The following is a 22,805-nucleotide window of genomic DNA, read 5'->3' as shown; positions in this document are numbered from 1 at the left end:
AAGGAAAGGTGGGTGGAAAGAAGTAAAGGAGAAATGGGTGGGCTGGAGGAAGGGAGGGGTAGGTGGAAGTAAGGAAGGGGTGGGTAGGTGTAAGGAAGGGAGGGAGGGGTGGAAGGAAAGGATGAAGGAAGTGAGGTGTGGGGAGAAGGAAGGAAGGAAGGAAGGAAGGGGTGGTGGAAGGAAGGAAGGGGTGGAAAGAAGGAAGGGAGGGGTGGCTGGATGGAAGGGGTGGGTGGAAAGAAGGAAGAGAGGGGTGGGTGGAAGGAAGGAAAGGAGAAGTGGCTAGAAGGAAGGAAGAGAGGGGTGGCTGGAATGAAGGAAAGAAAAAAGGGAGGGGTGGGTAGAAGAATGGGAGGGGTGGGTGGAAGAAAGGAAGGTATGCGTGGATGGAAGGATGGAAGGAAGGGTGGGTGGAAGTAAATAAAAGGGTAGACGTAAGGAAGGAAGGGGTGAAAGGAAGAAAGGCATGGAAGGAAGGGATGGGTGGAAGGAAGGGATGAAGGAAGTAAGGTGTGGGAGGAAGGAAGGAAGGAAGGAAGGGAGGGAGGGGTGGCTGGATGGAAGGGGTGGGTGGAAAGAAGGAAGGGAGAAGTGGGTGGGTGCAAGGAAGGAAGGGAGGGGTGGCTGGAATCAAGGAAAGAAGGTAGGGGTGGGAGGAAGAAAGGGAGAAGGAAGGAAGGAAGGAAGGAAGGAAGGAAGGAAGGAAGGGTCGGTAGGTAGAAGGAAGGGAGGGGTGGGTGGAAAAAACAAAGGAAGGGAGGAGTGGGTGGAAGAAAGGAAGGGAGGAAGGAAGGGTTGGAAGGAAGGAAGGAATGTAGAAAGGGAGGGGTGGGAGGGAGGAAGTGAGGGGTAGGTGGAAGTAAGAAAGGGAGGGGTGGGTGGAAGGAAGGAAGGAAGGAAGGAAGGAAGGAAGGAAGGGGTGGGTGGAAGTAAGGAAGGAAGGAAGGAAGGGAAGAATGGGTGGAAGGAAGGGAGGGGTGGCTGGATGGAAGGGGTGGGTGGAAAGAAGGAAGGGAGGGGTGGGTGGGTGGAAGGAAGGAAAGGAGAAGTGGGTTGAAGAAAGGAAGAGAGGGGTGGCTGGAATGAAGGAAAGAAGGAAGGGAGGGGTGGGTAGAAGAATGGGAGGGGTGGGTGGAAGAAAGGGAAGGGTGGGTGGAAGGAAGGAAGGTATACGTGGATGGAAGGATGGAAGGAAGGATGGGTGAAAGTAAATAAAAGGGTGGACGGAAGGAAGGGAGGGGTGGAAGGAAGGAAGGAAGGAAGGGGTGAAAGGGAGGCATGGAAGGAAGGAATGGGTGGAAGGAAGGGATGAAGGAAGTGAGGTGTGGAAGGAAGGAAGGGAGGGAGGAAGGAAGGGAGGGGTGGCTGGATGGAAGGGGTGGGTGGAAAGAAGGAAGGGAGAAGTGGGTGGGTGTAAGGAAGGAAGGAAGGGAGGGGTGGCTGGAATCAAGGAAAGAAGGTAGGGGTGGGAGGAAGAAAGGGAAGGAAGGAAGGAAGGAATGGAGGGGTTTCTGGAAAGAAGGAAGGGAGGGGTGGGTGAAAAGAAAGAAGGGAGGAGTGGGTGGAAGGAAGGAAGGAAGGAAGGAAGGGAGGGAGGGAGGGTGGGTGTAATGAAGAGAGATGTGGGTGGGAGGGAGGAAGGTAGGGCTGTATGGGAGGAAGGAAGGAAGGAAGGGAGGGGTGGAAGGAAGGAAGGAAGGAAGGAAGGGAGGGAGGGAGGGAGGGAGGGAGGGGTGGAAGGAAGGAAGGTTAGGTTTGACTCACCATGACTCATTCAGATTCATCAGAGCTGTCGACTGCTGTGTTCACTTTCCCACCCACACCTCCTCTAAAGTTGCATAGACTGGAGTGTGGGCGGGCACAGGGGGAGGTAGAGCAGATCCAGCCTCTCTCCACTTTTCTGCTATTGGTGTGGAGGATGGAGGGAGGGGCTGGGCAGTGAGAAGAACACAGCGGCCTGCTCAGTCAGCCTGGTGATTTCCCTCAGGACTCTCTTCTTCAGGTCTTCCAGACGTCTCCTGAGATCTCTAAACAGGGCAGTGACTCTCTCGGTGTCACCAGCTTCTTCTTCTTCTACTTTCCTCCTGTGTTCCTGCAGACTCTGGAGTCCTTCTTCCATCACCTTATTTCCACTCGCGGGCAAGTGGACATTTCATGGGCTGGAGGGTTGTTTGGCAACTCTCCTCGGGGGAGGGTTCAGACCCCCCTTACTCCCCCCTTATCTACGCCCCTGTATAAACTACTGAGAACCATTTTGAGTGGCTACAATGAAATTTCAGCAAAATGGACTCGCCTGCTGCATCATTTTTTCACTTTGATTTTTGGGGAGTCTTTGAATTCAGTCCTCTGTAGGTTGATAATTTCCATTTCCATCCAACGATGGGGCAACCTTACGTTCCTCACCCATCACCCCGTCCATGTCAGTATAGAGATCCAGCAAGGGATTTCTCCCCATTGAGATCTGATGTGTTTTCAAAGTCTTCCTTTAATTTTTTTTGAGTCGTGTTTAATTCAGACTTACAGGGAATGCAGTGTTGTGTACATACAGCATGTTCTTAGTTCATTTATAATGTTCAGGACTGTAAATTAATGCTTTGATAAAAAAATTTTGTTTTTTTTTATTTAAATCAATAAGAAATATTGTGATATGTGAATATTTCACATATACCTAGTGCAGTGAACAGGGGGTGCAATTGAGTCAATTCTCCAACTTCCTCATTCTCCTCTATGCTGTGAAGCCGGTAATTTGATTTCCTGCTATTCAGACCACAGATGGATGAATAAGAGTCCCTGTTTCTGATTCAGCCCACCCTTGTCTCCGTATAGAGGAACAATCAGAGAGACAGACAGTCCACCAGTGAACTGCTAGTGCTGGGCTGTGTTATCGGAAAGCCCAGAATTCTCTGTAACACGGTGTCATGGAGGAGCCGGGATTAAATGCTGATTTATAAAATGAATATTTCATACAATAAGTAATAAGAAAAGTGACAGAAAAGATCAATTTATTCATTTGTAAATCTTCCAGAAAATGAATAAAACCAACCAAAAGACATTGTAGATTATCATTCAGCATTTTGTATTCGGGGAAAATGAAAACAAACGATGGGAGAAGAATGTCCCCGGCTGTGACATAAATGACACCTGTACTGAGGGGGATATGGAGGGGCCATTGCTGGATGTCTTCTGAAAATGCTCTTCTCCTGGCTGTCTGTGGACTCAGTATTCGGGGACACTGACCTGGAACAATCATGCTGATCAGGAAATCAGAGTTAAGTCAGAACTCCGAGTCTGAATACTTCTTCCAGGTGGTCTGACATAGAAAGTACAGAAGGCGTTGGATCAGAATGACAGCCAGGGAACTAGTATTCTTTAGAAGTAGTTAGCAATGGCTGCCACCATACTTCCTCCATGCAGATTCCTAGAATAGAACTCTGTAGGATGCAGACAGGTTAGTGTGTGATGATATATTAGCAGTATGTGTCTCCTTTTTATGTCCTGTACATCCTGGGGAAGGTGGGGGCTCTATGCTGCTCTGTACAGACACACACTGGGTTATGCCGGTCCTCTTCCTCTGCCCCCCAACCTGCTCTATGGTCACCCTTCCCCCCTCTGCAGAAAAGGCCGCTGACCCTCCCCCCTCCCCCCTCTTGTTGTGTGATGGAGCTGAGCAAAAATTTGGAATTTTCTTTCACTTTCAATTTTGGAAGCCATCAGAAGAAATAATGAGGGTGAATCTCCCTAACGGGGCAAACTAGGGTTTGTCTTCAGTTATAATTTAATGAGAAAGAGAGAGAGAGAGAGAGAGAGAGAGAGAGATCACATTCCCCCTCACTGACCAATAGAAAAAAGCCATCATTATAATATATGTAATACTCATGGCTTTTTTTCAGCCGGAATGCGGGGGAACACCGTTCTGGCACCTCCCGCACTAAATGTCTAATGGAAAGGGGTGCTAGGCTTTACTGGAGGGTCTATTGATGCTGGCTGCTGGGGCAGGTCTATTCTCATTCGGGGAATCTATTGTTGTGGGGGTTCTATTGTTGCTGGTAGGGATACTATTGTTGTTTCAGGGTCAATTGTTTCTGGGAGTGATCTCCTGTTGAGGGAGGGATCTACTGTTGCTGGCTGCTAGAGGGTTCATTCATGCTAGCTGCTGGGAGGTCCATTGTTGCTGGTGGGGGTCTATTGTTGCTTCAGTGCATCTATTGTTGCTGGTGATCTATTGTTCCTGGAGTACGTCTATTGCTGCAGGGGATCTATTGTTCTTGCTGGGGGTCTATTGTTTCTGGTTGAAGGGGGTCTATTTTACTGCTTTTCTTGTTATCTTTAGCACTTTCCATAAAAATTACTTTTCTAAAATGATACTTGGTTCTGTATTGTGTAAAAGGAACAATTCTGGGAGGTGGGTAAGGGGCAGAGACCAGGGGTGACTCGTTAGGGGGGAGTACCGGCACCTATTCTCTGAGAAAAAAAAGCCTTGATTATACTATAATATAATTGGACAGTTATTCCAGCAAATCACAGTGATCTAGGAGGGAGAGATGGAGAATTCTCATAGAAATATAATTTATCACAGAAAACACTTTAGGAATGTAGGATGATTGTTCCACCAATCCCGTCCCCCCTCTCCATATGACATCCCAATTCTCTGGGTGGAGTTCTCACTTTCCCCGATTCCCCCCACAGATCTTTATACAACCTCCCCATACACCTATCCCAGCATGGAGGGGCTCAGTGAAGGTGGTGGTGAAGGTGTGGAGGTGTCGGATCGGGTCACACAGATCATAAAAGGAGATCCGCCCGACCTCATAATCCAGATCTATCCTGACTCTGGTACTGGAGGGATTGGAGAAAAAGGGGATCTCTTTACTGTCATGTCGCACCCTATACTGATCACCATTCCAGTACAAACCCCAGGACTTGTTATTCTTTCCAATCACTGACTGCCATCCTCTCCTGCCTATACTGGGGTAACACATCCCGACTATCCATCCATCTGAGCCCCCGATATCCATATCCCAGTAATGTCTCCCTGAGGAGAAACTCCGACTGCTCAACACCTGAGGACAATCCTGAAATCTCTCTGGTGTTTCTGGAAGATTCTGGTTTATATCTGACCTGGATACAGTTTTCCTGTCATCTGATATATGTAGAGTATTATTAGCTGTGTTTCCATCCAGTAATATGTCCTCAGCTCCCTGTATATAGAAGGATACATTTCCCTCTGTTATTATATCAGATAATGTGTGTAATGTGTGTGATATCCCAGCCACATCCAGCCCCCCTCCATCATGGAGGAGTTCCTCATGTCTCTCTCTGTCCTCATTATCTCCATCCTCAGTATCACACAAGTCACCTGTGTCTGATTCCTGTAGGACAGTCAGTGGATCCGTCATGTTACACATCTCCTCAATGTCACGCATCTTCCTGGACAGCTCCTCCTTCTTTATTTCCAGATCCCGGATGAAGATGGAGACCCGCTCTGCCCTCCCAGAGATTTGCCTCAGGACTCTCTTCTCCAGGTCCTCCAGACGTCTCCTGAGATCTCTAAACAGGGCAGCGAATCTCTCGATGTCACCAGCTTCTTCTTCTACTAATTTCCTCCTGTGTTCCTGCAGACTCTGGACTCTTTCCTCCATCTCCTCTCTCTTTGTCAGAAGTTTCTGCAGAACATTCCTCAGTGTCTCCTTCTTCTTCTCAGAAGCCTCATCCAGTGACTCCATCTCATGTCCTGTATGTCCTCCAAACATACAAGACACACAGATACAGGTGTCATCCTCAGTGCAGTAATACTCCAGGATCTTCTTATGGACGGAACATTTCCTTCTCTCCATGGACAAGGTGGGGTCACATAAGATGTGTTCTGGGGACATTTTGTGGACTCTCAGGTGTTTATCACACAGAGAAACCTCACAGAGCAGATAGGATCTAACAGCAGGTACAGGATAGTCCACACAGTGAGTACAGAAGACCCCGGACTCCTCCTGATCAGGCTGAGCAGACAGGAAATTCTCCACTATATTACTCAATGTTATGTTCCTGTGCAGTGCAGGACGATATGGAAACTTCTGTCTGCATTCAGGACAGGAATATCCTCCAGACCCCTCCTGTGTATCCAGAACACGATCAATACAGACCCGGCAGAAGTTGTGTCCACATCTCAGGGTTACAGGATCTGTATAAATGTTCAGACAGATGGAACATTCCAGCTCGACTCTCAAATCAGCAGACGCCATCGCTGACTGTAGAAGAGAAATGAAAATGAAGGTCTCTGACTCCGGGGAAGAATGCAGGTGGGTCAGTGTCAGAATGCAGTTTAGTGCGTCATGTCCTTCTTTACAGGGCGAGGCTGAGCAGTGACTTGAAATACAGTATATTCATATGTTTAGATAAATGGAGAAGCTGATAAAAGAATCTCATACAGAACAATACACTTTTCTTGGGAAGATAAAGATCATTTCTGTACACTGGATATGGACATGTGTTTACTTCCCATGAAATCTTCTTCAATAAAATAGGAAAATATCAGATGAGGAGACATCTGCTCCCTCTACATCCCATTGCAGAAATGGCCATGGAATTCAGCTGACGTGATACCACTGGGCCCATGTCCATACTCTTCTTATCATTATTGAAGAGAGAAGGAATATCTCCGTGTGTTGCAAACCTCTGGTGTTATGAGTTTCCAATATTTTCCTCTCAGAACAATAGTCCCTGTTCATCACAAATGTCCTTGAATTGGGGGGGGGGGGTTATGATTTCCTAATACTAGCCAAAAAATGGTCACTCTAAGATACTCTCATTCCTGCTACCTCCATCCTTCTCATAAGATGATGTATGGTGGGTTCTGATTTTACTGAGTATTACTACTGAGGCTCCTAGAAAGAATTCTAAACACCTCTGTGAAACCTTCAGAGATGAAAAAAATTGCAGAGGAGTCATCAGACACACTATTGATAGAACCAGAGAAAAGAAAATGTGAGGAGGTGAAGTGCGATGAGGGCAGTAAATACACAGAGTCTGGTTACGGTAAAACTTGGAACTTATATTAAACAGAATGTCAATGTTATCAACACCCTGGTGGGAGAACGCCACAAGGAAATTTACTCACAGTTCAATGTAGTCAGAGGTGGCGAAGGAGAGCTGCCAACAGCATCTGTTTCAGAGGGTGAAGTGTGGCCTACCTAGTCTGGTCCCAGAAGGAAATGCTTCTTTCTAGGATAGCGAGGCATTTATTCTTCCTTCCTCGTCGGTAATTTTTCTCTACCACTAGTACTTTTCCTAACAAGTGAGGTGTTCCTCCCTATACTAGCCATACGCAAGAAGTGTGTCAGAATCTAAGGACAGGGACTTAGATAAACCCTGCTGACTCAAGATGGCTGTCGAGGGTTACATGGCCACAACGTGGCCAACCAGATTGTTGTTCCATTGACTCAGGAAACCATCTAGAAATGTTGTTTCTCTTGGACTTCCTCTCCAGGCTGTGGTACCACTTAGACTGAGAACCACCTACAGTGGAGGAAACAGACTACACCTGCCTACACTCCCCACCCTCTTTAACAGATGCTGTCCTCGGCATCAAAATGCGGTAAAAAAAAGTCAACAGCAGAGCAATAAAAACAAGTGACGGCAGAACTAGTAAGCACAGTTAAACAACATAATCAGAGAATCTTGCAGGTAGTTGCCCATGATTAGGCCACATGGGGAGGCAGCTGGATGGGTTCTCATCAGAGTCAATATTACAGTATATTATTATTATACAGTATTTATATAGCGCCAAAAGTTTGCTCAGCGCTGTACATTATAATGGGAGACAGTACACGAGACAGCACAGTAACAATACAATGCGATACACGAGGGGTTCGAGGGCCCTGCTCCTTGGAGCTTACAATCTAGGAGGGAGGGGAGAGTGGTACAGGAGGAAATAGCTGTGGGGGAAGGAGTGGTGGGAGATCAGCAATTAGGTGAGGGCAGGGTAGGCTTCTCTGAAGAGATGGGTTTTCAGGGTGCGCCTAAAGGTAAGGAGGGAAGGTGACAGTCTGACGGATTGGGGAAGTGAGTTCTAGAGGATGGGGGAGGCCCTGGAGAAGTCCTGGAGACGGGCATGGGGGGAGGAGACCAGGGAACTGGAGAGTAGGAGGTCTTGTGAGGAGCGGAGAGTGCATTTTGGGTGGTAGATGGATAACAGGTCGGTGATGTAGCTTGGGGCAGTGTTGTAGATAGCTTTGTACATCAATGTCAATATTTAGAATTTTATGCATTGGGCAATCGGAAGCCAGTGGAGGGATTGGCAGAGGGGGGTGGCGGATACGGAGCAGTTGGTGAGGTGGATGAGTCTGGCCGCAGAATTCAGGATAGACTGAAGTGGGGATAGCCTGTGTTGGGGTAGGCCGGTGAGGAGGGAGTTGCAGTAGTCAAGTTGTGATATGATAAGGGAGTGAATGAGTTGCTTTGTGGTTTCAGGAGTTAGGAACGGATGTATTTTGGAGATGTTGCAGAGGTGGAGTCTGCATGAATTTGTCAGCGATTGGATGTGGGGCTGGAAAGAAAGATTGGAGTCTAGAATGACACCTAGTACTTTGGCTTGCGGGGTGGGGCTGATGGTGGCGTTGTTAGTCATGATGGAGAGGTCGGGGGGAGCGCGGGCTGGGGGGAAAACTAGTAGCTCGGTTTTAGCAAGGTTTAGTTTAAGGAAGTGGAGTGACATCCAGTCTGATATGTCGTTCAGAAGGCTAGTGATTCGGGCGGAGAAGGGGTGAGGCAAGGGGTGGAGAGATAGATTTGAGTGTCATTGGCATAGAGGTGGTAGTTGAAGCCGTGGGAGTGTATCAGATGACCAAGGGAGGAGGTGTAGATGGAGAAGAGGAGGGGCCTGAGGACAGAACCTTGGGGGACCCCAACAGAGAGGGGGAGTGAGGGGGAGGTGGCAGCATTATAGGTGACACTGAAGGAGCGTTGTGATAGATAGGAAGAGAGCCAGGAGAGAGCAGAGTCTCTGAGGCCAAAAGAGTATAGTTTTTTGAGGAGGAGGGTGTGGTCGACTGTGTTGAAAGCCGCGGAGAGGTCAAGGAGTAATAGCACTGAGTAGTGGCCTTTGGCTTTGGCAGTTAGTAGGTCATTGGTGAGTTTGAGTAGGGCGGTTTTGGTGGAGTGTAGGGGATGGAAGCCAGTTTGTAGGGGATCAAGGAGGTTGTTTTTGGTGAGGTGGTATATATGACAGCTTCTTTCCTATCAATGGTTGTTAAGGAAGCAGAAGGTGTCAACAGCAGCTGCATCCTTAGCAACTAGTGACATCACCTGATCCATTTGTTTGCTTGCCAAGAATTCCCAGCCATGTAAACAAAGGGTGGGGATGGTGGATGACATCAGTAACCAAATATAGCCATAGTCATAGACCAAATATAGCCATGGACAAATTTGGTCAGAGGTGTAAGCCACTAACCCTGCCTTTTGTTTATATTCCACATTACAGGTCGGGGAGCTATCCTTAATGGAAAGGAGTTCAAGGTCAGTGGGATCGTCACTAGCCTAGCATTATTCATTGTGATTGATGAGGATCTGCATTAGGGGAGACAGGACTGAAGATAGGTTTAAATCATAGGATATATTTGGACGGTTTTTAGTTTTTTTAATAGAGGACGAGTCAAATGTTGTTGAGTGTTTACTATTGTCATTTTCTTTTTGTAAATGAGTGCTTTTATACTATGTGTGGCGGACCGCATGGCACCCCACCTGGGTGCTTCATGCCTCATTCCGCAGTTCTCTTCTAATCGCATACTTCCAGTCCAGCTTGCCTTCTGCCAAGACAGAGCCATCAAACTGGGCCAAAACTTCCTGCAGTCTCTACTGAAATTCAGCTGCCATTTCCTGTCCTTCTTCATCCATAATCCCAGTGGTAGTTTGGATTGCTCTGAAGGGAGGAGGCAAATCCCACTGCTTGACATCAAATGTGACAGACCGCCTGGGTGCTTTCATCAGAGAACTGCTTCCTCGCCGCTGGGACACAGGAACAAGGTATTATAGCTGGGCATTGCACTGAAGAACTAGGCGACATTAGCTTAGGCACAAAACTGGAACTACTATTGAACAGAAAGACAGCTTTTTATATACTTCAGAAATAGCAGCAGTCCCCACATGAACAATAAAAACAAATATTACACATTGGGATAAACATCCCATGCTGATTAGATAATGAGGTAAAGTTGACAGACTAATCCCATAATGTAGGAACCTCCAAGAGGACTAGCCAACAGACAGGAACAATAGGTGACTCAATTAACTCAATTAACAATGGAACAAATACACAACAGTACACTTTTGAAAACCAGATTACAGCAAGAGATCTAAGCATCAGGTTGTTTTCAGATTATTGTATTAACATTTGCTCTAAATCTCTAAGTCTAAGAGGAGGTTGAAGCAGTCAATGTTGGTTTGGGCACAGAGACCCCAAATCTGTATCTTGGTCCTCCAGTTCTCAGACTCTGTGTGTTTTGGGGAGACATGGACTTAAATACAAGGTAAAACTACTCCAAAGGTCCCGCCAAGCACACACCTCCCAAAGAATAGAGCCCCCTCAGATGCCAGGGCCCATGGTCAGTAGGCAAGAGTCCCCTCCAAAAGTCTCAGTCCTGGTTGGGTCTGTTACACTATGTACCCTTTACTCATTCCCAGTTCTTGCTGGAAAAAAATATTTTAAGCAACAGAAAGCATGGCTTCATAAAAGACAGTTGAAGCTGTCAAAAAAAATCTGATTTCTTTTTTTGAGCAGGTGAGCAAAACCTTGGACAGAGGGGTGGCGGTGGACGTGGTATACTTGGACAGAGGGGTGGCTGTGGACATGGTATACTTGGACAGAGGGGTGGCGGTGGGCGTGGTATACTTGGACAGAGGGCTGGCAGTGGACGTGGTATACTTGGACAGAGGTGTGGAGGTGGACGTGGTATACTTGGACAGAGGTGTGGAGGTGGACGTGGTATACTTGGACAGAGGCGTGGCGGAGGACGTGGTATACTTGGACATAGGGGTGATGGTGGATGTGGTATACTTGGACAGAGGCGCGGCAGTGGACATGGTATACTTGGACAGAGGGGTGATGGTGGATGTGGTATACTTGGACAGAGGCGTGGCAGTGGACGTGGTATACTTGGACAGAGGGGTGGCGGTGGATGTGGTATACTTGGACAGAGGGGTGGCGGTGGACATGGTATACTTGGACAGAGGGGTGACTGTGGATGTGGTATACTTGGACAGAGGGGTGGCGGTAGACTTGGTATACTTGGAAAGAGGGGTGGCGGTGGACGTGGTATACTTGGAAAGAGGGGTGGCGGTGGACGTGGTATACTTGGACAGAGGTGTGGCTGTGGACATGGTATACTTGGACAGAGGGGTGGCGGTGGACGTGGTATACTTGGACAGAGGGGTGGCGGTGGACGTGGTATACTTGGACAGAGGGGTGGAGGTGGACGTGGTATACTTGGACAGAGGGGTGGTGGTGGACATGGTATACTTGGACAGAGGGGTGGAGGTGGACATGATATACTTGGACAGAGGGGTGGCTGTGGACATGGTATACTTGGACAGAGGGGTGGCGGTGGATGTGGTATACTTGGACAGAGGCATGGTGGTGGACATGGTATATTTGGACAGAGGCATGGCGGTGGACGTGGTATACTTGGACAGAGGCGTGGCGGAGGACATGGTATACTTGGACATAGGGGTGATGGTGGACGTGGTATACTTGGACAGAGGGGTGGCGGTGGACGTGGTATACTTGGACAGAGGGGTGGGGGTGTGGATGTGGTATACTTGGAAAGAGGGGTGGCGGTGGACGTGGTATACTTGGACAGAGGGGTGGCGGTGGACGTGGTATACTTGGACAGAGGGGTGGCGGTGGACGTGGTATACTTGGACAGAGGGGTGACTGTGGATGTGGTATACTTGGAAAGAGGGGTGGCGGTAGACGTGGTATACTTGGAAAGAGGGGTGGCGGTGGACGTGGTATACTTGGACAGAGGGGTGGCAGTGGACGTGGTATACTTGGACAGAGGGGTGGCGGTGGACTTGGTATACTTGGACAGAGGGGTGGCGGTGGACGTGGTATACTTGGACAGAGGGGTGGCGGTGGACGTGGTATACTTGGACAGAGGGGTGGCGGTGGACTTGGTATACTTGGACAGAGGGGTGGCGGTGGACTTGGTATACTTGGACAGAGGGGTGGCGGTGGACGTGGTATACTTGGACAGAGGGGTGGCGGTGGACGTGGTATACTTGGACAGAGGGGTGGCGGTGGACGTGGTATACTTGGACAGAGGGGTGGAGGTGGACGTGGTATACTTGGACAGAGGGGTGGTGGTGGACGCTGTATACTTGGATTTTGCAAAAGCGTTTAACACAGTTCCCCACACACGGCTAATGTGTAAGTTAAAGTCTACGGACTTGTAAAAACCTGAATGTAAATGGATAGAAAACTGGCTAAAAGATGGTATTCAGAGAGTAGTGGTTAATGATTCTTACTCTGAATGGTCTGGGGGTGTCAGTGGTGTACCCCAAGGTTCAGTGTTATTAGCAGGGTATCCCAAGGTTCAGTGTCATTAGTGGTGTACCCCAAGGTTCAGTGTCATTAGTGGGGTACCCCAAGGTTCAGTGTTATTAGCAGGGTATCCCGAGGTTCAGTGTCATTAGTGGTGTACCCCAAGGTTCAGTGTCATTAGTGGGGTACCCCAGGGTTCAGTGTTGGGACCCTTACTTTTTAATATATTTATAAACAATATGGGGTCTGGTATTAAAAATCCCATTCCAGTCTTTGCAGATGACACCAAGCTGTGCCGGGGAATAACGTCCTTACAGGATGTCTCCAACTTACAAGCCGACCTCAATGCTCTGTGTAATTGGGGGACTATGGGGCCAATGAGGTTTAATGTTGATAACTGTAAGGTTCTGCGCTTGGGGGTTAAGAATAAGTATGCATCATACATACTAGGGGGGTACAACTGGGGGGATCAATGGTGGAGAAGGATCTGGGGGGGGCAAATGGTGAAGGATCTGGGGGGGCAAATGGTGGAGAAGGATCTGGGGGGGTCAATGGTGGAGAAGGATCTGGGGGATCAATGGTGGAGCAGGATCTGGGGTGTCAATGGTGGGGAAGGATCTGGGGGGGTCAATGGTGGAGAAGGATCTGGGAGTTCTGGTAGATCACAAGCTTAATAATGGCAGCAATGCCAAGCTGCGGGTTCTAAAGCGAGAAAAATCCTCTCTTGTATTAGGAGAGGTATAGACTCCAGAGAGAGATATCATACTACCCCCCCCCCCCCCCGGTACTAAATCATTAGTAAGACCTCATCTGGAACTGGAATATGCAGTTCAGTTTTGGGCTCCAATTCACAAAAAGAACTGGAGAAAGTACAGAGAAGGGCAACCAAACTGATAAGAGGCATGGAGGAGCTCAGCTATGAGGAAAGATTAGAGGAACTGAATTTGTTCTCCCCGGAGAAGAGGAGATTAAGGGGGGATATGATCTCCATGTATAATACATAAGGGGGGATATGATCTCCATGTATAATACATAAGGGGGATATGATCTCCATGTATAATACATAAGGGGGATATGATCACCATGTATAATACATAAGGGGCGATATGATCTCCATGTATAATACATAAGGGGGGATATGATCTCCATGTATAATACATAAGGGGGGGATATGATCTCCATGTATAATACATAAGGGGGGATATGATCTCCATGTATAATACATAAGGAAGATATGATCTCCATGTATAATACATAAGGGGGATATGATCACCATGTATAATACATAAGGGGGGATATGATCACCATGTATAATACATAAGAGGGGATATGATCTCCATGTATAATACATAAGGGGGGATATGATCTCCATGTATAATACATAAGGGGGGGATATGATCTCCATGTATAATACATAAGGGGGATATGATCACCATGTATGATACATAAGGGGGGATATGATCACCATGTATAATACATAAGGGGGGATATGATCTCCATGTATAATACATAAGGGGGGATATGATCTCCATGTATAATACATAAGGGGGGATATGATCTCCATGTATAATACATAAGGGGGATATGATCTCCATGTATAATACATAAGGGGGGATATGATCTCCATGTATAATACATAAGGGGGATATGATCACCATGTATGATACATAAGGGGGGATATGATCACCATGTATAATACATAAGGGGGGATATGATCTCCATGTATAATACATAAGGGGGGATATGATCTCCATGTATAATACATAAGGGGGGATATGATCTCCATGTATAATACATAAGGGGGATATGATCTCCATGTATAATACATAAGGGGGGATATGATCTCCATGTATAATACATAAGGGGGATATGATCTCCATGTATAATACATAAGGGGGGGATAAGATCTCCATGTATAATACATAAGGGGGGATATGATCTCCATGTATAATACATAAGGGGGGATATGATCTCCATGTATAATACATAAGGGGGGATATGATCTCCATGTATAATACATAAGGGGGGATATGATCTCCATGTATAATACATAAGGAAGATATGATCTCCATGTATAATACATAAGGGGGATATGATCACCATGTATAATACATAAGGGGGGATATGATCACCATGTATAATACATAAGAGGGGATATGATCTCCATGTATAATACATAAGGGGGATATGATCTCCATGTATAATACATAAGGGGGATATGATCACCATGTATGATACATAAGGGGGGATATGATCACCATGTATAATACATAAGGGGGGATATGATCTCCATGTATAATACATAAGGGGGGATATGATCTCCATGTATAATACATAAGGGGGGATATGATCTCCATGTATAATACATAAGGGGGATATGATCTCCATGTATAATACATAAGGGGGGATATGATCTCCATGTATAATACATAAGGGGGATATGATCACCATGTATGATACATAAGGGGGGATATGATCACCATGTATAATACATAAGGGGGGATATGATCTCCATGTATAATACATAAGGGGGGATATGATCTCCATGTATAATACATAAGGGGGGATATGATCTCCATGTATAATACATAAGGGGGATATGATCTCCATGTATAATACATAAGGGGGATATGATCTCCATGTATAATACATAAGGGGGATATGATCTCCATGTATAATACATAAGGGGGGGATAAGATCTCCATGTATAATACATAAGGGGGGATATGATCTCCATGTATAATACATAAGGGGGGATATGATCTCCATGTATAATACATAAGGGGGGATATGATCTCCATGTATAATACATAAGGGGGGATATGATCTCCATGTATAATACATAAGGGGGGATATGATCTCCATGTATAATACATAAGGGGGATATGATCTCCATGTATAATACATAAGGGGGGGATAAGATCTCCATGTATAATACATAAGGGGGGATATGATCTCCATGTATAATACATAAGGGGGGATATGATCTCCATGTATAATACATAAGGGGGGGGATATGATCTCCATGTATAATACATAAGGGGGGATATGATCTCCATGTATAATACATAAGGGGGGATATGATCTCCATGTATAATACATAAGGGGGGTACATACATAAGGGGGTACATCAGTGGTTCATATAGTGAACTCGGTGTAGAGTTATTCCCCCTGAGGTCATCACAGAGGACAAGGGGGCGCTCTTTACATCTGGAGGAAAAGAAATGTAATCTCCAAAAACGGAAAGGTTTCTTCACAGTAAGAGCTGTGAAAATGTGGAATAGACTCCCTCAAGAGTTGGTTGTGGCCAGCTCAGTGGATTGCTGTAGGAAAGTCCTGGATTCTTTCTTGGATACACAGAATATAACTGGATATAACATTTATAGGGAAAGTTGATCCAGGGAATATCCGATTGCCTCTGAGGGGATCAGGAAGGATTTTTTTTCCCCTGCAGGAGCAAATTGGATCGTGCTTTGCTGGGTTTTTTGCCTTCCTCTGGATCAACTGTGGGTGTAGGATTATAACTTTTTTTGTTTTATGGTTGAACTGGATGGACTTTTGTCTTTTTTCAGCCAGACTATGTAACTATGTAATATAGGAGGGGGCAGATGCCTGGGGACCTCCGTATCCTAAAAGGGGCTTCAAGATTCTGAGCAGTTACCAGAATCACCAGGACAGGTTTGTGAGGAAGGGGCCCTTTTCCCATTAACATGGGAGCCTCTCATATTGAAGGTTAGTGGACTAGTATGGTTTAGGAGGGGAAAGCAGAGCAGCTCACATTAGGATGCGGTATTGATTTTAGGGGATCCCATGCCATTTTGTTGTATGGGGCCTTCCTAAAATCCCAAACCAGGTCTGGTATTGATTTTGAGTGGGAAACCAGGGTTCTTTTATGTAAACAATAATATGAAGACCCTTTATTTTTGTAATGCCAATCCCTTGACTTTTAGCCTTGAAAATGGGGATAATTTATTTTACAGATTTGACTGTTATTGGCTTCAGTGGGGTTGAGATTCGGTATCCAGATTTGTGATATGTTCGTTGAACTTCCCGTGAACTGAACCCGGTTAGGTTCATCTCATCCCTACATAATACTAGATTCCACCTTGCAGTGCAGGCACTGAGCAGCCACAATGATGTAACAAGAGCACAATGGCAGTGAAGTTATCCAGTGTGCTAATCACCAATTCACCAACAATACAAAAAAATGGCAACCAACCCAACCTATAATTGGCATTTGCAAAAAGGAGCACATGGAAATGTGTGCCATGGCCTCTGCAGCCTATGCATATATTTGCAAATGTGTGCAAACTAAACTATCCCATGGTAGCTTACTGCTAGCGCTACCCCCATATGAGTTGCTGAAGAATTGCGTCCCCCTATAGTCATGCACAGCCAGGCCTCACACATCTTCTCCAAGACTTGCACCAGGAGACAGAAAACCTTGGATGGGGTAAGGGGTATGTGGGATGCCCAAGGGAATGGCAACTGAGGACAAACCTCCTGAACTATATTACAAGTCCAAGGATAGAACTTCACTTCTAGGAGAGCTCTCCGGCTTCTCCTGGTGTGCCACTCCAGACCACATATAAACCCTCTTCTTTACCCAGCTGTCTGGAGGAATCCCTGTGCAAGGAAATCCAAAGCTGCCAACTGAAATTTAACAGATATGGGTGTTGAACTAGTCAGGTTTCCCACCCAAATGCTCTCTCCCCTCTCTGGCCTGGGGGGTGTAGGTGTACTCATTGAGTCCTTCTCCTATGCTGCTGGTGGGAAGGTGGCTCCCTTCCGTCAGGTGGTCCTCTCTCAAGGGGGCCAGTGAGGTCCACAGCCTTCTTCCTTTCAAAGTCCCTCTGACTGGAGGTGCACCCCTTCCAGCCTGGGCTTCTTCCCAGGCTCCTGCATCTCGACCTCACTTCTCCATCTTTCACCCAGACTCTCCTGCTACTGAGCAGGCTCTCTTACTGTTAAGGGTTGTCCTGGCCCCTTTCCAACCTCCTGTTGGGGATTGGCCAGGTTCCCTCAAGAGTACAGGCCAACCACTCCTCAGATTCACCCACTGCCTCTAGGGCCTTCCTCCAAAGCCCTAGAGCAGCGGGAAATTCCAGGCCTGCAGAGCCTCTGAGCCATAACCACAATTGGACCCCACTCTGGCTATTACTCCTGGACTGCTGATCAGCCCCTACCTAACCATTGGAGTCTAGCTCCCCCTAGCTACCTAGGAGGGCGTTACATAAATAAAGGGGTTTTTTTTGTTTAATTTAATTTAGTCAATTTTTTATACACTATTGAAAAAAATAACAAATGAAATTAATCAAAATGAAATAATAATGGTAACAAAATACAAATAAAATATAGAATTATAACAGCTAAGAGAAGAAGGGGAGTAAGGTGTTCAATAGAGCAAATTAGAGTAACTGAAGGTTTATAAGGCATTAAATAGGAATATACTTTATATAGATGTTTTTTCATGTAATATTTATCTAACTGATGCAGATTAATGGTGACACCTTTAGATAGTAGACAGTGTCTCTGAGTAATTCATTGTTACACTTTATTACTCAATGAGACTTCTGGGCTATCTTTAAATATCACTTTATAGAGAAAAGGTTGCAATTTAACAGTATAAGGCCTTTTTTAGACTTCCAGTTGGTGGGCGGCAAAACTCTGCATTTTAGCAGCGTTTTTTAAGCGGCCAACTGCCCCCCCCCCCCCCCTTAAGCTGCAATAGGCAGTGGATGTGGGTGTTTACATGCCTAGGCTGCAATGCTTTGCTACGCACCTTCAGCAAAGTAGACCCAACTGGCAGAGTTTGGTGGGTGGCAAGCTTGACAAACAATACACATTCAAGTTGATGGGGGAGCGCCTTAAAATGTCACAACTGAGTGCAATGCAGTATGTTTGGCAGCAAAAATGGGGCTAAAACAGGCTGTGAGGAGTGTGGATTGGGCTTCAGAAGATTTAGACGCATGTCTAAATCTATCCTAAGGCTCCATATGGTTGTTCACAGTCAATTGCTGTATGTATAGTATATAACATAACCAAATATTTGAAAACTCCAGACCATCACCACTGGATTAGCTTCTTGGCCACTTATTTTAAAACAAACATCATCATTAACATGCAATTGGTCCCACTTTGCATTTAGAACATCATTCGCTCTTCAAGGAAGGCTTGCCATAAGATTTTGAAGTGTCTCTCTGGGAATTTCAGGTACTGGTGTTGGATGAGAAGATCTGGCTCATTATTCATCTCAGAGGTGTTCAGTAGGGTTGGGGTCAGAGCTCTGTAGAGGACAATCTCCGCACCAAACTGGTCAAACCATGTCTCTATAGAGCTGGCTTTGTACTCAGGAGCACAGTCATGCTGGAACAGAGAAGGGTGTTCACCAAAGGTTGGAGAAGCACAACTGTGTACAGCAGTGGCATCACTAGCTTTAGGCACCCAGGGTCATGAAGGGTGCCCTGGACCCCGACGTCACGATCCCCTACCACTGCAGTATCCACCATTGCTCTCTCTCAGCTGAAGCTGCTTGTGGTAGACTACAGAAGGAACTGTCCCCTTGGCTCCTGCTCGGCTCTGATCACACAAGAAGGAGCCTGGAAGGAAGGATGGAATGCTGCACAATGTCTGAGGTCCGTAAATTTAGGCATTGCCCAAAGATTTTACTCTTTTGGGAGCAGGTGTTGGGATATATAAAGTATTAATATTCACAAAGACCCTTTGATTTTAATATTTAACTGTGATCAGGCTGAGGCAGTAAGTATTGTATTAGGCAGACATCTAGCTGCAGTGGATTCATATATGTTTACTGACAGCTCAGAAAGCCATTAAAAAGCACTGGATTATTCGTGTTCCTCCTATGGTGGCAGAATTAATAACAGATATGAAAAGACTGCTGTATATTGATATATGAAGTGTGGAACTTTCGAATCAGACCCAAGTGAACAATTTCTTTAAGAGGTAGAAACAGTTTATGCACTTGCCAAACACAATATGTACTTAAACGTTGCTGTTTGCAAGTGGATTACCGGGGTTATGACTGAAGATATCAGCCAAAAAGTTTTTTTTTTTTTCAGCTGGCCGCCGTCTTTGTCGTGGAAGTGGTCTGAATAGCTCATTAGCCACTGGATCACTTTCAGTAGCGCGGAAGGGGACAACCCACCCAGTGGCTCACCTGTGTTTCTTGGGCTTACCATTTCAACCGGCGCGCTCAAGAAATGACCCAACGGTGGCCGGCTGGTCACAGAGGCGATAAGAGACTCTATCGTCTGTAATCCTAGATGCTCCTGTGTGTTGTTATCTCCTTGTCACAAGTTAGCCTGCAGCCTCTTGTTTGTTTGTCTTAAAAAGGTTGGGAGAACCACAATCGGGCTCAGGGTAGGATTTCTGCTGCTGTTCCTAATTTTGAGATATGGATTGCGTGCACGCCGGAAAATAATTACACGGACAACTGTCCAGTACAACCACTTTCACATCATCTCATCTCTGTTTATTGCAGGGCGGTGCTTAACCTTTTATACATAGAAAACAATAGAGTATACGTCACTATTACGTATATACAGTCACATTCTCAAAGGCACATTTTGCTTGGTTGAAATATAGGAGAAATGTAGAAACTTGATGGTTGCTTCTCATCCCGTTATCTCTTCACCCCCCACATTCCCAAAGTCTAAGTAAAAGGTCCTCTCAGTGCGAAGGGAGGGGTTGAGAGCATCACTCTGAACAAAACAAGTTAAGGAGGACTGCAAAGCCCAGCAGACAATATATATATATATATATATATATATATATATATATATATATATATACGCACAACACATATATTTAGAAATATAAAAAAGTATAAAAGTAAATATGTATAAAATGTATATTTTAAACAGAAAACAGAATAGGCATTTTACCAAATCCATCACAGTCCCCCCTTAAAATGACTATTTTCCTCTGTCCCTATAAGACCTCGCTCATCTGTCCTTATGTACCTTGGAACTCTTTTATGCTGCACGTTAGACAGGTGATGACTATTTCATCACCCCCCTTGCCACAGACTTTGTACATAAGGAAGTCAGATGCTATCCCTACAAAATTGTGAAATTGCTGTTGACGGGGAGGGACCGTAGAGGAGTGAAAGGTTTATCCTCTTCCATCACAAAAGGGTCCTCCTCTTCTTGATGGAGAAATATAGGTGTGCTGTTGTCTACAGCCTTGCTTATTAACTTCTTTACAAATGGTAGAATACAACATACAATCAGAGCTAAAAGAACTAGAATTATTAGTACAGTTACCCCTATTTGGGCGAGCACTTTTTGCCACCCACTCATCCAGCTAAAATATTGATCCCACAAGTCTGTGATCCCTGAATTCTTTTTCAGCTCCACTGACAGATCTTCTAATTTCTTTATAGCCAGAGTAACCTTACCATTCGGGCCAGTATTGTCAGGAATATATGTACAACATGTTCCGGTTCCTTCTATCATTTTACAGACACCTCCTTTTTCCGCTAAAATCATGTCCAGAGCCATTCTATTCTGGAATGTCATGTAGGATGTAGGGGCTAACTGGTCAACGATTCCTTGGAGGGCATCTCTGGTGTAATTCACAAACCTCTGTTGGTTGTAGTATATGTAATTTATCCAATCTACATTTTTATTAACAGTTATCATGGGAATCAGGGATTCGAAACCTGCTTTTACTTGGTCTCTGGCTTTGAATTCATTAGGCACCCCCCTTGGGACTCCAATGGCTTCTATATACACATGTGGGTCAAAACTTCCGGAGGGAGCTGTCCGCTTCCTCCTGTGCCTAGATGCTGAGCCAGTATATGTGTCAGGGGTATCTTCTGTTAGGATATGGAGAGGCATAATGACCTTTGCAAGGGCACATTCACCAGTCCAACTCCCTTCCAATCTGGTTCTAATCTTTTGGTCCCCACAGATCCAGTATATGTCACCGAGAGACTGGGTCTGATTCCGCACCTTCACCCCTGAAATGCTGCTGTAGGTGGAACAATAACCTTCTGTAAAATTACCCAGAAACCTCCCTTTGCCTTTGTAATTAGAGTAACAGGTGTAATTCCCTGGATATATAGTAATACCCTCTCCAGGTTTTGAGCTTTTAGTAACCATCGGATATTCCTTCTTCCATTTCTCACATGTGGAATGGTTAGTGGATGTGTTGGTGAACAGGCTGAGGAAACATTCCTCACTATCTTGCGGGATCTGGAGAGGAACTGTCCCTAAATGTGGCCTGGCACTACCACAGACATAACAATTACTTTTGTTATGCTGGCTGGCACTGAACCTCATCCACTCAAGCCACAAGTTGGTATCAGAAAAACCAGTTTCTGCAGCCATAGTGTCCTCAAAGGTGGGATTTGCTATTGCCACCATGTCACCTATGGTACGAATGGTGGGTCTAAGGGGATTGACCACTAGTTCTGATGAACGATACATGTCTTTTAGTTGAAACCTTTCCAGAGAACCAGTTCCAGAAAAGCTGGTCCTTCCTAACCAATAAATACCTGCATCACCAGGGCCAGGGTTCTCTATATTTATGGTGAGCCTTTCCCCCTTGATATTACACCTCGACCTCAGAAACTTCATACAGTCAATAAGGGACCTCCCCTTTCCATCTTTCTTGTTTAGAGCACTCTGTGGTCTATATCCCCAGGCTGTTCCCGTATTCCATCCTACCGATCCCCAATAGTCACAATTCTGTCCCCAATAATCATCCGTGACACATATGTATATTTGGTCACCACCTTTTTCACATACCCGCTGTGCCCAGTTAGGATCTGGAATGCCTTGGCATCAAGCAGGAAGTACACTACAAAAATCAAAGGTGAAGGTGGCTACATGAGTGTTGGATGAGTTGTACCAAAATGTGGTGGTGCCATTTACCTTAGTGATGGCTACATGTTGAGCACCTGTTTTGGTGATAACCACCTGCTGAGCTTTTATCAAACTTATTAGAAAAAGGATATACAACACAATCATCATGGTGTAGATGACGCCTTTTCCTCAGGAGTTGGGACTTTTTTGCAATGGGAGGCGTGTATCCAGGTGTTTTTTCCTTCTAGCTTGACTGATGTAGCTGTGGTCAGCAGAACTTGGAATGGTCCTTCGAATCGGGGATCAAGTGAATTTTTCCTTGTAAATTTCTTCATCAACACCCAGTCTCCTGGCTGAAGACTATGAGTTCCCGAGTCTGCCTCTGGATCTGGAATGGAGGAAAACACTCGAGAATGGATATTGGTTAATTCTCTAGACAGACGTGT

General features: G+C 45.8%; 2 protein-coding genes across 2 annotated transcripts; both read right to left on the bottom strand.

Annotated features, from left to right (window-relative positions):
- Nucleotides 1-2,985: 2,985 nt before the first annotated feature.
- LOC149428460 (E3 ubiquitin/ISG15 ligase TRIM25-like) lies at nt 2,986-6,237 on the bottom strand. Its single transcript, XM_089667384.1, has one exon. The coding sequence runs from the start codon at nt 6,234-6,236 to the stop codon at nt 4,662-4,664; it is 1,575 nt and encodes a 524-aa protein (XP_089523510.1). The 5' UTR covers nt 6,237; the 3' UTR covers nt 2,986-4,661.
- A 14,042-nt stretch (nt 6,238-20,279) lies between these two features.
- On the bottom strand, nt 20,280-22,482 carry LOC149428459 (endogenous retrovirus group 3 member 1 Env polyprotein-like). Its single transcript, XM_089667382.1, has one exon. It carries the CDS (start codon nt 22,129-22,131, stop codon nt 20,608-20,610), a length of 1,524 nt encoding a protein of 507 aa, XP_089523508.1. The 5' UTR covers nt 22,132-22,482; the 3' UTR covers nt 20,280-20,607.
- Between the last annotated feature and the right edge of the window lie 323 nt (nt 22,483-22,805).

Source organism: Staurois parvus, unplaced genomic scaffold (assembly GCF_062004578.1).
Source record: "Staurois parvus isolate SC_StPar_1 unplaced genomic scaffold, SC_StPar_1.0 ptg003232l, whole genome shotgun sequence".
Classification (NCBI taxonomy): Eukaryota; Metazoa; Chordata; class Amphibia; order Anura; family Ranidae; genus Staurois; species Staurois parvus.
Note: the sequence above shows the minus strand (reverse complement) of the source record. Positions and strands in the feature narration are given on the sequence as shown.

Coding starts and splice junctions, on each gene's coding strand:
- LOC149428460 (XM_089667384.1), bottom strand. CDS start 6,236: ATGGCGTCTGCTGATTTGAGAGTCGAGCTGGAATGTTCCATCTGTCTG.
- LOC149428459 (XM_089667382.1), bottom strand. CDS start 22,131: ATGAAGTTTCTGAGGTCGAGGTGTAATATCAAGGGGGAAAGGCTCACC.